General features: G+C 39.2%; 1 protein-coding gene across 12 annotated transcripts in view; it reads left to right on the top strand.

Annotated features, from left to right (window-relative positions):
* The window catches only part of epb41l3b (erythrocyte membrane protein band 4.1-like 3b), a 57657-nt gene that overhangs the window by 35256 nt on the left and 9136 nt on the right, over nucleotides 1-13265 (top strand). For 5 of the 12 annotated variants that reach the window (XM_077516499.1, XM_077516491.1, XM_077516450.1 and 2 more), the window contains 7 exons: nucleotides 141-740; nucleotides 2277-2330; nucleotides 5126-5161; nucleotides 8543-8728; nucleotides 9089-9145; nucleotides 10326-10829; nucleotides 12270-12311. In XM_077516499.1, coding sequence (XP_077372625.1) covers nucleotides 141-740; nucleotides 2277-2330; nucleotides 5126-5161; nucleotides 8543-8728; nucleotides 9089-9145; nucleotides 10326-10829; nucleotides 12270-12311 — 1479 coding nt within the window. The remainder of the gene's footprint in view (nucleotides 1-140; nucleotides 741-2276; nucleotides 2331-5125; nucleotides 5162-8542; nucleotides 8729-9088; nucleotides 9146-10325; nucleotides 10830-12269; nucleotides 12312-13265) is intronic. The other 7 variants (XM_077516465.1, XM_077516474.1, XM_077516520.1 and 4 more) reach the window with 7 other exon arrangements.

Here is a 13265-nt window from a genome sequence, read left to right as displayed (position 1 = left end):
TGTGTGCTTTACTAATTTGCTTTTTCCTCCTGTCCTTCCTTTTAACCCCACACTTTGACTCATGTGTGCTCATGCATATTGGCCTCCTTTCCCCATCGCCGCTCATACACGCACACGCACGCATCCGATCCCGCCATCAGCGCTCCCCCCGCGCCTTCACCGCCACCACCCCCCTCGGCTCCGAGCTCTCACTCCCCTCATCCCCCGTGTCCTCGACAAAAGTGCGGCGGCGGCGCAGGGAAAGCGCGCGCAAACGGGCCTCCTCGGTGAGCCCGGCCAAGGAGGGCGCCGGCCGCCGCCGCCAGCAGGCCCGCTCGGAGCGCCAGGCGGCCCTTCTGGCGGAGCGGGCGCTGCTGCTGTCGGCCCGCAAGCGGCGGCTGGAGCAGAGCGGCGGGGCGCGCGGCGGCAGCGGCGGCACGCTCTTCTCCTTCTCCCTGCACCTGCCCGACCTGTCGGCCGTCCTGGACGAGGACGGCTACCTGAGCTTCCCCGACCTGTCGGAGATGCGCTTCCTGCCCGAGTGCGCTCAGAACTTTGTGCCCATCAAGTCGCCGTCGCTCATCCCCTGCTTCCTCTTCATTTTCTTCTTTCTACTCTCCACCTCCTTCTCCGTGCCCTACGCCCTCACCCTCTCCTTCCCCCTGGCGTTGTGCCTGTGCTACCTGGAGCCCAAGGCAGCCTCGCTGACCGCCTGCATAGCCCAGGGCTGCCATGACTATGACAGTTCAGAGGAAGAGGAGGTGTGTACGAGCTTTTAACGCCTGTCCCGCCCGCTTGGCGCTCTGCTGTTTCGTCAGTCCAGAGCCGACCTGGAGACTTGTGTTGTCCCAGTGTCTGTCCTAATGTCAGAACCTCGCACTCTTCATCTTTCATCATCATCATCATCGTCATCATCCAGAGAAGTCACCATTTCATGTTTGACTGGCTTGATGAGAGGGTTAGACACTCATGGCCACTTTTTTTTTTATTAATAACTTTAAAGGAGACATATTATGCTTTTTCATATTTAAAACATTTTGTAGGTGTATTATAATAATGTCTATTTTGTCGAGTTCCCAAGAATTAATGCACATTATTATTATTATTTTTTTAGTATTGCTGAGTTTGTCATTTGTTACCATGGAGACCATTGTGAAGCTAATTCATTGCCACCAGTCCACTCTTTGTGAAAAGATGGTGGCAGTGTTGTTCAAGTTACTTTTGAAAAGTAAAGAGTTTATAGTTATTTCTCTGAAAAAGTAACTAATTACTTTACTAATTATTCAATAATGAAAGTAACTACTTTAAGTTCCTTAAAAAAATATTAATATTTAAAAAAACAATTTAAAAAGAGGAATGAAACTATAAAACGTGACAAGCACCTTTATTTTTATCAACTTGTCTTCAAAACAAAAGTTGATGTGCAACATTAAAATTGGGTCGGTCCATTCTTGACCCAATTTGGGTTCTTTTTGACACAACTGTTTTTAGAGTGTACAATCTAGCTGCCAAGTCTTGCGTCGTGTAAATTAGAGACCAAATTCTGCATAGCTCGCTTTCGGACGCGCATTTGGAGCTAGGCAGCGTAAAAACACTACTTGGTTGTTTAATTTCATACTTGGATTGGCAGGCACTCCAGAGTCCCAACTATTTGTAATATATACAAAAGTCACTTTTCCATAATATGTCCCCTTTGAGTAACCTATGTTTAGTTACTAATCCCTGGCTAAATCCCATTTCAACACGCAGCTTTGTGCCTAACCCGTCTCTGTTGTCATTGTTCTTATCCACGACTCCTTCCAGTACAGACCGCATGGAAAGGCTTTCATTATTCTTGACTCTCTGCATTGCTCTGCATTCAAATCCCTTCGACTGTAAGCAGTGCCAAGATATGAGCAAGCTCTTGGATCTCACATGATCTGCGTGATGTAATGCAGAGATGTGTCAAATGTGCATGGAGGGGGAGAGGAGAGCCTTGGAAGTCAGGTTGTAAATGCAGCCACAAACATTGACTTGACTGAAGGTTTCAGCTTCCTCGCAGTCTGTTATGCTTGCTTCTGTTTTTGTTTTGATTTGCTGTTCTTTTCATTTTCGTTCAGTTGTTTTGCCAACCTTGTCTGGAGCGTTCGTCTGACTCTGAAAAAAACAACCTGTGCATTTCCATTTTGTTTCCATCTGTCGTTATAAAGGCTGTAAGTTGTGTTCTTTCAAAAGCCTTTTACAATGTCGGGGTGCTGTTCTGTTTGTATTCCTTCTTCTTGCCGCTCGGAATGCTTTCCGTGGCTTTGACAAAGCAGACTGACAGCGAACAAACTGACTTTGCCTTCGACGGAGATGTAACTGCCACGGAGGTTTGTATGTCGAGGGGGGACGCTGCACACTTTTAAAGCATGAATAAGTCACGTACTGAGTTGCGGGTGCAATGTCGGATTTTACTTTACGTTTATGGAATTTTGTGCATGTTAAACATTTGTTAGACTGAGTATGAGTCATGCAAACGGCCACACTGAAAAGAAAAAGGAAACTTAGATGATTTAAAAAAAAATTGTATTCCTAATTTAATGAGGAAAAAATGTAATTTTCCCAAAATGTAATTTTCCCAAAATGTAATTTTCCCAAAATGTAATTTTCCCAAAATGTGAGTAAATGTCATTTTACAGAAAAGTCTTGTTATAAAAAGTGAAACGTATTAGTGTAAGAAAGAAAGGGCTTGTCTTGTTGGGACGATAGTACAATTTTGCAAGAAATTCTACGTGTATAAAGCCACAATTTTGGGGTAAAAAAAAAAAACCCAATGAGATTTGCTCAAATATTTGTAAGATTGCGACAAAACACATTAATTTATTTGCATGAAGTTGCGGGTAATTGCAACAACTTGGGAATAAAATTGTCAGAGAAAAGTTGTCATACAGTAGTATGTGGGGAAAAATCATTATGTTGTCATTTTAGAGGAGTCTTCAATTTGTTACGAAAAAACTATATGGGAGTAGGGGTTTTTTTTTTTTTAGAATTTAATTTATTGAACATATAAACAGATGAACAGCAAAGATAAGAAAAAAAAACAACAATCAAAAGAGAAGAAAATCCCAATAAAATAATCATTCAATCAATCATAACTTACATGTTCAAAAGGGACTAGGAAGACGTTAGAAACTTATCTAGTCCTACCCCTTTTACTAAATATATTTAAACTTATTTCATTATTAATACAATTCTTATTTACTATTATTAAAATGAAATATATAAACCAAGTTATATATATATACACACAAGTGCACTTAAACATATTCACATTTGCCAAAAACTTATATACATAAATTTCCTAAACGTATACCATAATACCTATCTAAATTGTTTACGCATACTCACATGTACAATTTTCATATTCTGGTCTAACATAGGTAATTTTTTTGAACTTTTACTTTTAAACATTTTTTTAAACTCCAGCAGTGAGTCACAATTTTTCAGTTCAATTCCCAAATCATTCCACAAATTAACACCTTTTACAGATACACACCTTTGCTTAATATTTGTTCTTATTTTGGGGGTTTTGTACACACTTGTACCCCTTATAACATAAGGACTGTGTCTAATTTCAAATAACTTCTGAGTACTGTGGCAGAGTAAACTGTTATAAACTTTATACATTATTTGTGCTATTTTAAAATCCACCAAGTCATAAAATTTCGTGAGCGAGTCAGATTTTTTTTTGCAAGAAAAAGATAATTATGAGAGTCTTACTTGAGAAAAACAGCCATCATAATATCAATGTCATGTTATGTGAGTAAAGTGATCTTATGAAGGGGAAGTCCCTAAAATTTTTCTTTACAATAATGTTATATGCAGCCCCACTAGTCTAAAAATTATATTCTTATTAATATTGTACATGTGTGAAATATAAAGCAGCAAAATCCACCTGTTTTTATCTGTTAGGTTTACAACACCAAAACATATAAGAATGACACCACAAGGATGAGAAGACAAGACTTATTTGTTTTCACTCGCAGAAAGGAGAGCAGAGTTGCCAGGTACAAGCTGTCAAAGATGCTCTGGCAAATCTTTTGCTTCCGATCTTTTTATTGGGGATCATTTCCTGTCCGGTTACAAAAAAATAGCGTTTCACCACTAAAGGGGTGGGGAAAGCACAAGAGTGCAACGCTGCATTATCTTAGAATAACATATCTGTCTGCTTGGATGAAAGTGTGTGGCAAATAAGCATGTGATTATCCATTAGCAATGAAAGTTCTCGTTTTCGCTTCTGTTCAGACGGTGTGACTCATTTTAAACACAGCCACACTGTCTGGTACAGTTCATCTGAAGAAAGCAGTTTACTTAAAGCTCATATGAGTGTAAAGCATTTTAGCAAATATATAATATTTTAGATGCACTTTAAACGTAACATGATCCATCTTCAGCCATTTTGCAACTTGTTGTCGACTGAAAATGACATCACAGTTGCTCAGTGTTCAGGTATTGACCAATGACGGCTCACCCGTATTCTGAAGCTGAGCCGTGATTGGTTGTTTCCTGAGACACTGTCGTGATCTCAGTTTCAGTCAAGAGCAAGTGGCAAAATGGCCGTCCCTTGAGATGGATAAAAATGGATGGATTTTGCTGCTTAATTTATATTCCACAAACGCAATATTAATAATCAGAATGCTATGTTTAAACTAATGTAAACACATGCAACATATTGTAAAGATTTTTTTTTTTGTAAAACGCTTAAAAAAAAAATAGTATTACAAGAATTTTATGTTACTATAATTTGTAATATTACAAGTGTGCACCTGCGCCAGACTCGTTAACCTGCTCTTTTTTTTTTTTTTTTTTTATTCTCATAAGGTTTTGACTTAACTTGAGTAAGCAGTTAAGAAGATGGATGGATGTCATTACTTTTCTCTTAGCTTTTTCTTTTCTTCTTCAGTGTGGCCATATTGCTTCTCCACTACACAAGGCATCTTTACACTGTTTCTGTCTGCCTAAAGCGTCACAGACACTGATTCTCCTCTCTTATTTACCACCCTTCTTGCCATATATTTCTACATCCCAATTTTGTCCTTTATGTATCCCTTCTTGTCGCCACATTTGCCACCACCACCTCACCTCCCTTTTATTCGTGTCACTATATTTCTTCACTCGCTGTCAGTCGGATGCTGATGACGACTCCGAGATGCCCACTCAGGTACGCTGCGTCGTGTCACGCCATCGCTCGCTTCGCTGCCTGCTGCCAATTCGCCACACACTTCACTGCCTGAATTCATTTTTTTCCCCCCACCTACTTTGGCTTCTTCCATAGCGGTCAGCCCAGTTCACTTGTCTTGTTTGGTAAACGGAAGTCAGGCTTCCCGATTGCAGGGTTTTCGCATCCATGTTTGGTTTGTATCGACTGTCCATGCAGATGCTCTAAGAGTCTGAAACCACTCCCGTTTGTTTCTCCCCTGCAGTGTAGTGTCATAAGACGAGTAAAAGGGGAAAACGTTTTTGTCAAGCACAGTAATCTAATGCTGGAGGTTGGTAAGAAAATCGAAGTCATCCTAACAGTACTGATTTTAGCATTGTCGTGTGCAGTGTCTCGGGTTTCCTGTGTGGCTACAAGCATCTCGAGTTACTCCTGTGAGCATTCAGAGATGAAACTAGTACAGCAACTTAATATGTCTTCATAACGCTAACAGGATTTGGGAGTGTTGTGCCTTTCCTCTGTGACTCAGTTGCATGTGTTTTATTAGCATTGGGTCTGCGTTTGAATGCATTATGGCTGTTTTTTTGTTGAACTTGTTGCACTCTTAAATCCACGGTGCAGTGGAACCTCGATGCTAGGGGTGTCAAACATATGGCACGCGGGCCGGATATGGATCAGGCCCGCAAAGGGGTTTAATCCGGCCTGCGAGATGATTATGTAAAGTTTAAAAATAATAATAATAATAATGTCGGACTAATTAATCAGCCGGCCATAATCAAAACATAAATTTGTAATTTCACAACAGTCCTCAGATGAGCAATGCAACTTGTACGAGGAATCGTCCTGGATGTCATTTTACACACAACTTAAAGTTATGTTTTTATTATTATTATTATTTTATTGTACTTTTTTAATCATAGACTGACAAACATATTAAATAGAAAAAATATTCAATTACTAGTTAGGATTAGTGTCCTTTTAACGTCATTAACTGCGCCACGCAATGCATTCTGGGAACAATATATGTGAAAAAACAGGTCGGTTTCCGGAACGTATACCGGCAAACTGTTGCCGTGTTCCATTTGCATTTGTGTTATTTTTCGGAACAATATGATTACAGTTGAGCTCCGTGATTTCGGGCTGGTCCATGAAAATCTGCGTATAAATGTCGGCAATCGTTTTTAAGTTATATACCGTTATTTTACCGATGGGGCCCACTTGGTAATATATTTTCCTCCATGCGGCCCCTCAGCTAACACGAGTTTGACACCGTTGCTCTATGGTGAAGTCGTATGATTTGGAAATCGGTTGATTTGGGGAAATTTCAACTCTGAAAATGCAGAAAAGTTCAGAGTTAGAAACTAGTGTTGTTCTGACACCGATTTTCGGCGCCCAATACCGGTATCAGCCGATACCTTATTTATTAATTTATTTATTTTCTCAACATAAAAAAGCTCTCCTGGTTCAGAGCATTCAAGGGCCAACATAATATCTTGGCTCGGCATGCAGTGAACACGTCACACACATCAGTGAATGTCGTGCACGAGCGAGACAAGATGCTGCATCCAAAGTCCTATATTATCGTTGGAAATAATGGTATCGGCATGTTACTTGTTAGTACTCGCCGATACCACTGTTTTAATGCTGTGTCGGGCGGGGCCTAGTAGAAACACCTGAAATCCGGTTGACCGTGGAGAAAAAACGAACAAAAAATCAGATTTCAGTTTGTTACTCATATACAATTATTCTCGTAATTTCGAAAGATATCTGCCTTAAAGTTTAAGAACATTTCTCGCATAGAATTACAACTTAGACCTTGTAAAATTACATTTTGTTTCCTTAAAATTGAACTAAACTATAAACCACTCTTCTTTCACGAGAGAAAAGTTTGAGCCTAACTGTACATTTTATTTGTTCTTTAATAATCCACAGTAGAACACGGTCACTTAACGAGTCTAACAACCTTGTCATATTTCCAAAGATTGTTGGACGATTTTCACTTATAACACAAACATACTTGTGCTATCATAACACATACTCCGCGATATACATATATAAATTTGTTCTCCGTTGAGAGATGTATGCTTCAGATAGTCTGACATGCTGCCACCATAGATCTAAACATTTGATGTCTCGTCTGTGCTGTAAGCAATGGGAAGAAATGTGCGCACAGGACGGCCATCTTGGGACAGGACTAATGCTGCATTCGAGGATGGTCGGAAGTCGGATATATCCGAGTTGGTTTTTCCCAGTTCCGACTTGAAAGCGTTCAAGGCGAAAGTAAACAAACAAAATGGCGGAGAGTGATAAATTGTTTTTTATTTTGGTCCTCAAAACTCAGTTTGACCACCAGCAAACTTAAATAGTGTTTTACGGTCTGTGTTTCCAAAGAGGTCACCATTGTAGAGTGACATCACTTGTAGTCCGTCGGTGAAGTCGAGGTCCTTTTTATTTTCCGACTTCGCAAGTGAAATTTCCGAGTTCAAGGGGGTGTTTCCGTACACACTTCCTGGTTTGAACTCGGGAAAAGCCCGACTTCCGACCATCCTCGAATGCAGCATCATAACAGAGCACAGACTTTAAAATACCTGTCGATTGCTCAGCAATCCCAAATTCTCAACTAATTTTAATTTTTGTTGTTAGATATGACACGAACAACTATTTAAAAATTCAGCTTGAATCACAGCCACGTTAATAAGGTTTGTAAAAAAGCAACCCGTTTTCAAATCTGTCGAATTTGAGTATTTGAGTAAATCATCCAATTTATAACACCGACGACAGCTCGGATCCAGAGCAGTCCCCTGTCCGATGGCTGACTAATGGTGACGTTGGTTACGTCATGAGACATCTATGCCCCGCCCCCACCCCAATCTGCAAACAGTTGGCAAACTTTGCAATCTTTACTATCTAAAATGGTGCACTGCTACCCTCTGCTGGTGGTTTGGCTCATTACCACATCTCGATCACTTGCAATTTAAAGGGCATCAGACCCAGATCAACCCCTCCCCTCTCAAACGCATCAAACTACAACTTTGGCACTGAGTGTTTTGATTCTGATGGACTTCTGAATTAGTTTTTGACATTTAATGAGTTAAACAATTAGTTGGTTGACTTTACTTGCATAACTTGCGAGTGTTACTGATTGTGCTTGACCTCAGAGGTTTCACAGTTACTCATGAATAGCTAACAAAGTATCTAAACAATTAGGTTTCATTTTGACTCACTCCCTTTTTTTTATTATTTATTTATTTATTGTTTTACCATCCCTATTTTTGCCTTTTTTTTTTTTTTAACATTTGCAAAATGACTTTTCATTATTGAAGCATGGCAATGCTTCCCGGTCCTCATCCCTCTTATCATGGTCACTTGGCCCCCACACTGTAGGACACCGAGCCCCCCACTGAGATGGTCAAGCACCAGACCAACATCAGCGAGCTGAAGCGCTCCTTCCTGGAGACGGACGCCGGCGTCCCAGGCCTCACCGAGTGGGAGCGCAGGCTCTCCTCGTCCCCAGCGCGCTCGCCCCGAACGGACGAGCCGCCCATGATAGAACCTCTGGACCTGCAGGATGTAAGCACGGGTTGGATAATAATAACGTGTATGTGTGTGTGTTTAAAGCGAGGAGTGCGCGTGTCAATATGTCGAGTGCACATTAAATGAAAATACTGAGGCACTTGGATGATGGAAAGAGTTAAGAGTGCTGCACATTAAATCCAACGAGTTTTTGCCAGCTTGATCACATTATTTCTCCATGGTTGTCAACTTTTTCATTGATTTCTTCTTGTGGTCACTGCGGCACTATTTCTGGACTACTTCCTGGACACTGACACCAGACGTGACGGTCCAAAAATGACACTTTGAGTTTCCCGTCTCTATAAGTGTTTATTTGCATCTCACCTTCTTTTTTTTTTGTTTTTGTTTTTTGTGCAGGAAGAAGATGAGGAACCCGCCGGAGACGAGAAACAGGCGGAACTTAAAGCCACTGAGGTGACCTTTTCCCCCATTTTTTTTTCCTTCATGGTTTTGTTTGGACGTGTGTCTTCTTGCTTTGTGTATCTTCAAAACTGGCACTGTCTTCTTGTCTTTGGCTCTTAATGTCTCTTTCCTACTCTTCATTGTGTATTTTGATGTTATTTGTCCATTATGCGGTTTGGGGGCAGAAGGACCTGGGCAGATGCACAATCTTTAAAACGTCAAGAGATTTTTCAAGTAGTAAATCTGCCACTTAATCGTGACATGTACAAGAAGAAATTTGCCAATCCAAGTTCTTATAAAATGCCATTTTAATACACAAAAGGATGGCCTTAATTATGCTTTCAAAAATGAGAGCACCGGTAATTCTTTAATCAGCCGTTTCAAATTTTTTAAATGCAATTTACAAACCAAATGCCTTTATCATGCATCTGATGTTTTAATGTCTTCAAATGCAATTCTTCCAAAATAAAGCCTTGATTTTCTTTAAAAACGATGCCACAATTCTTAAATTATCACTTCAGGTTTCTGAAAATGCTAATTTTCAAAATGAAGGCTATTAAAAATTATATGATAATCTATCAATCAGTTTTTTTCCCCCTCTAAAATTAAGGCCTTAATCATGACACTTGAATCCTGAAAGGTCGTTTCTAAATCAAAAATACAAACATTTCCAAATAGCATCCTTAATCCTCAGAAGACAAAAAAATGTACATAAATTAATTACATCATTTCCGAGTAATGAGCCGCCATTTACAAATGATGGCTGGACTACTTCTCCCTCAAATAAACATCACGTTAAAACCAAAAACTAAGCAGTTGTGTTAAGTTTTGTTGGATACGCAGACTAGCATTAGCTATTGTGTTTGCCGGCGTGGGAGTGGGGAATTATTTGTGTATGGCGATGCATCTGTTACACGGGCCACATGCACGGATCCGCAACAAATATAAAAAATAATCCATGCGATGACACTTAATGGCTTTTTTTCCAGTAACATTGGCGCATATATGTTCAGTGATAATTGTACTCTGATTCGTGATACTTCACGCAGGCATATTTCAAATTGTAGGGGAAAAAAAAGTCTTTAAAATTGGTCCAAGTAGATCTTTAAAAGTCTTCAGTTTATCTTCAAGCTGCAGAGATGCCCTGTTTTCCTTAAGAATACAATTTCCAATAAGGCAAGTGTCTCCCCAGGCGGCGGAATATCTGCTGAATTGCACTGCAGATAGTACCCTAGCGGACGGAGCGGCCCCAACAGGGCCGCAGGGGATTAGCCCGTCGACCGCAACGGACGACGACGTTTTCGCGGAGGCGCAGGAGAAAACCCCCGAGTCCCAGGACGACTTGTCTGAGAAGTCCGTGGCCAAGCTGAGCCCGGGCTCCGTCCGGGAGGAAGTGTCCCAGGCCATCACCGACAAACGAGGCATGCTCATCATCTTGAAGGAGGCTGAGGTGGAAACGGAAGGGAAGGAAGAGGTGGAAAAGCTCCTCATGACCAAGATGGAGGCGCTACTGGAGGATGCGTCTCAGGTGAAAGGCTCGCCCAAGAAAGCCATGGCCTCGTGGGTGTCGGAGGTGGCGAGGGCGGAGGAGTCCGAGGTCTGCAGAGTGCTGACGGAGGAGATGACGAAGACCTTTGAGCAGTCAAAGCCCGACGTGGCTCAGATTACGCTCTCGGCGACCGCGCCCTTAGAAGTGGTAACTGTATGAAAAGCATTCCCCTCATTACCTCCCCCGCCCCCCCGGCAGCAGCCAATGCAGCCTTATAATAATAATCATGACAATAATAAGAGTTTCATCCAGTGCTGTGCATGGCTAACTCGCTATCTCGTCCCTTAACAGCCACTGTTTACCTTCACGCCGCCACTTTCTTTTGCTTCTTTTTGGACAGCCCGTGTTTGTTTTGGCGTAATAGCAAAAAAAAGAAATAAATTACTTAGCAGCTGCTGCCAAAGCTGATAAGGGAAAATAAGAGGGTGGTAAACACTTCCATCATGCTGCATTTTTATTTATTTTATTTTTTTGCTATATAATTTAATTAGAAAGAAAAATATTCATAAAATTTCTAACTAAATTATTTTAGTGTATAAAATTTAAGTCTTTATTTTTGTAAACTTTTTTTTTTTTTAAATTAAGGTAGTTTTTTTTCCCCTTGTAAAATAGTAACTTGTAATATTTATTCTTGAAAAATACAATTTTGTTAACATTGTCATAGTTTACTTTTTTTTTTCTTAAAAATAATTTATTTCTTGTAAATTTGCTACTTTTCCTTCATTAGTATTACAGTATGGCTTTATTATTTTCTTAAATTATCATAAAATTTCATACTTTATTCTCATAAAATGTATACTTTTTCGCTGCTGCACCATCTTCAATCGTTAAATACAACTTTCTTGTTAAAATATTATTTTTGTTGTAAAAGAAATCACTACAAATCTCAAAATTGTTACTTTGTTATTGTAAAAATAAAAATAAAAATCAATTGTTCTTTTAAGAGGTATAAATCAATCAAATTGAATTGAAATGGAATATTACTATATTTATAGTAATAGTCTACGGTAGCACTTTTCTCAAAAATTACAATTTAAGTCTAATAAAATATATATAATTCTATTCTTGTTCTCTAGAAAATTATACAATTATGACTACTCATAATTTAATACTATTTTTCTCCATAAAAATAATTTTTTTATAGTCAGAAAATTGTACCATGATCATTTTTGTTTTAATTTGACTGCTAAACACGCTTGGATTTGCATTACTTATCAGCTGCTCCCACAGCTGATAAGGAAAACAAACGGGTGGGCAGTCGGGTGGGACACGCTGTGCTGCAACATTTGTTTTTTTCTTAAGCAGCACTCTGAATTACTCAATGGCTCCACCTGGCCCGCCGCCACCGCTGCGGCTTTTCTCCCACGTCATCCCACTCCCCCGCCCTCCTCTCCCTGACAACATTGTATGGCTCTACCTGCAAAGAGACACAAAGCAACCAGAGCTTAGTTCGGGTATTCCATACAATCCATCAGAAATTTCCCCACCTTTATCTCTCTCTTTCTCTCCTATTGCTCTGATATCCCGTCTCACTGTCCTGTCTGTCTCGTCCTTCTTTCTTCGTATCCTTCGTCTTGTCCTTGCCAGTCGACTCTCGGATGGCTTTCTTCTTCCGTGACTTCCGAAAAGGTGACCACACTTTGCTGGTCGCTCACAAGCTGACTTTGTTGATGTTTGATTTGCCCAACATGTTGTAGTCAAAATGCAACTCGTCTCCCTCACAGGTGATGACTGGAAATGAGCAGGACTATGTTGGTTATTGTGTTTTTCTATCAAAGTACATTAGGGCACACTGAAGAAGAAAAATAATAATTATGAGCAGGAAGTAGTCCTTTTTATCAAGGTAAATAAAGACCTCAATAAACGAGGCTGTACACCCAAAATAGTAGGAATCGATTCACTATCAATTATGATTTCTTTCTTGTAAAAAAAATACTTTATTTGCCTTTATTCTTGTGAAATAACCTTTTTTTAACTTATAAAATTTGAACTTTTTCCTCTTGTAAATTGTTTTTCTTGTTAAATTATGACAAGTTTTTAACTCTTGTTATGGATTTTTTTTTCTTGTGCACTCTAAAAAAAAAACCAAAAAAAAAACACACACACAATTTGAGTAGGCCGATGCACAACTTGGGTTTCTGTATAAAACAACCCCCCCAAAATTTAATGGTTTGTACAAAACGTAAATTGATATTTATAACCCAATAGTTTTTAGAGTGCAAATATATCTATATTTTTTAATCGAAGAACATCAAAAATTGTAACTTTATTAACATTACTCTTTTTTTTTTTTTTTTTTTTTGCAAATTATATTTTACTATACTTGTGGAAGTAAAATGATTACAAAAAAAATATGACTTCATTGTAAACAATTTAGACTGTCAAATCTCTTACTTTTTATTGTTAAATGAGTTAGTCATAAAAAATGTAGTACAAGTTAAACTTATTTTTCTGATAAAATTACTACTTTTTGTAATATTACGCCTTTATTCTCATAAAGGTTAACGGATAGTATTTTTTATTTTATTTTTTTATTATTTTTCCTTAATAAAAATATGCAGATTTATCCTTATTCTATTCTCT

Source organism: Festucalex cinctus, chromosome 1 (assembly GCF_051991245.1).
Source record: "Festucalex cinctus isolate MCC-2025b chromosome 1, RoL_Fcin_1.0, whole genome shotgun sequence".
NCBI classification, from domain to species: Eukaryota; Metazoa; Chordata; class Actinopteri; order Syngnathiformes; family Syngnathidae; genus Festucalex; species Festucalex cinctus.
Note: the sequence above shows the minus strand (reverse complement) of the source record. Positions and strands in the feature narration are given on the sequence as shown.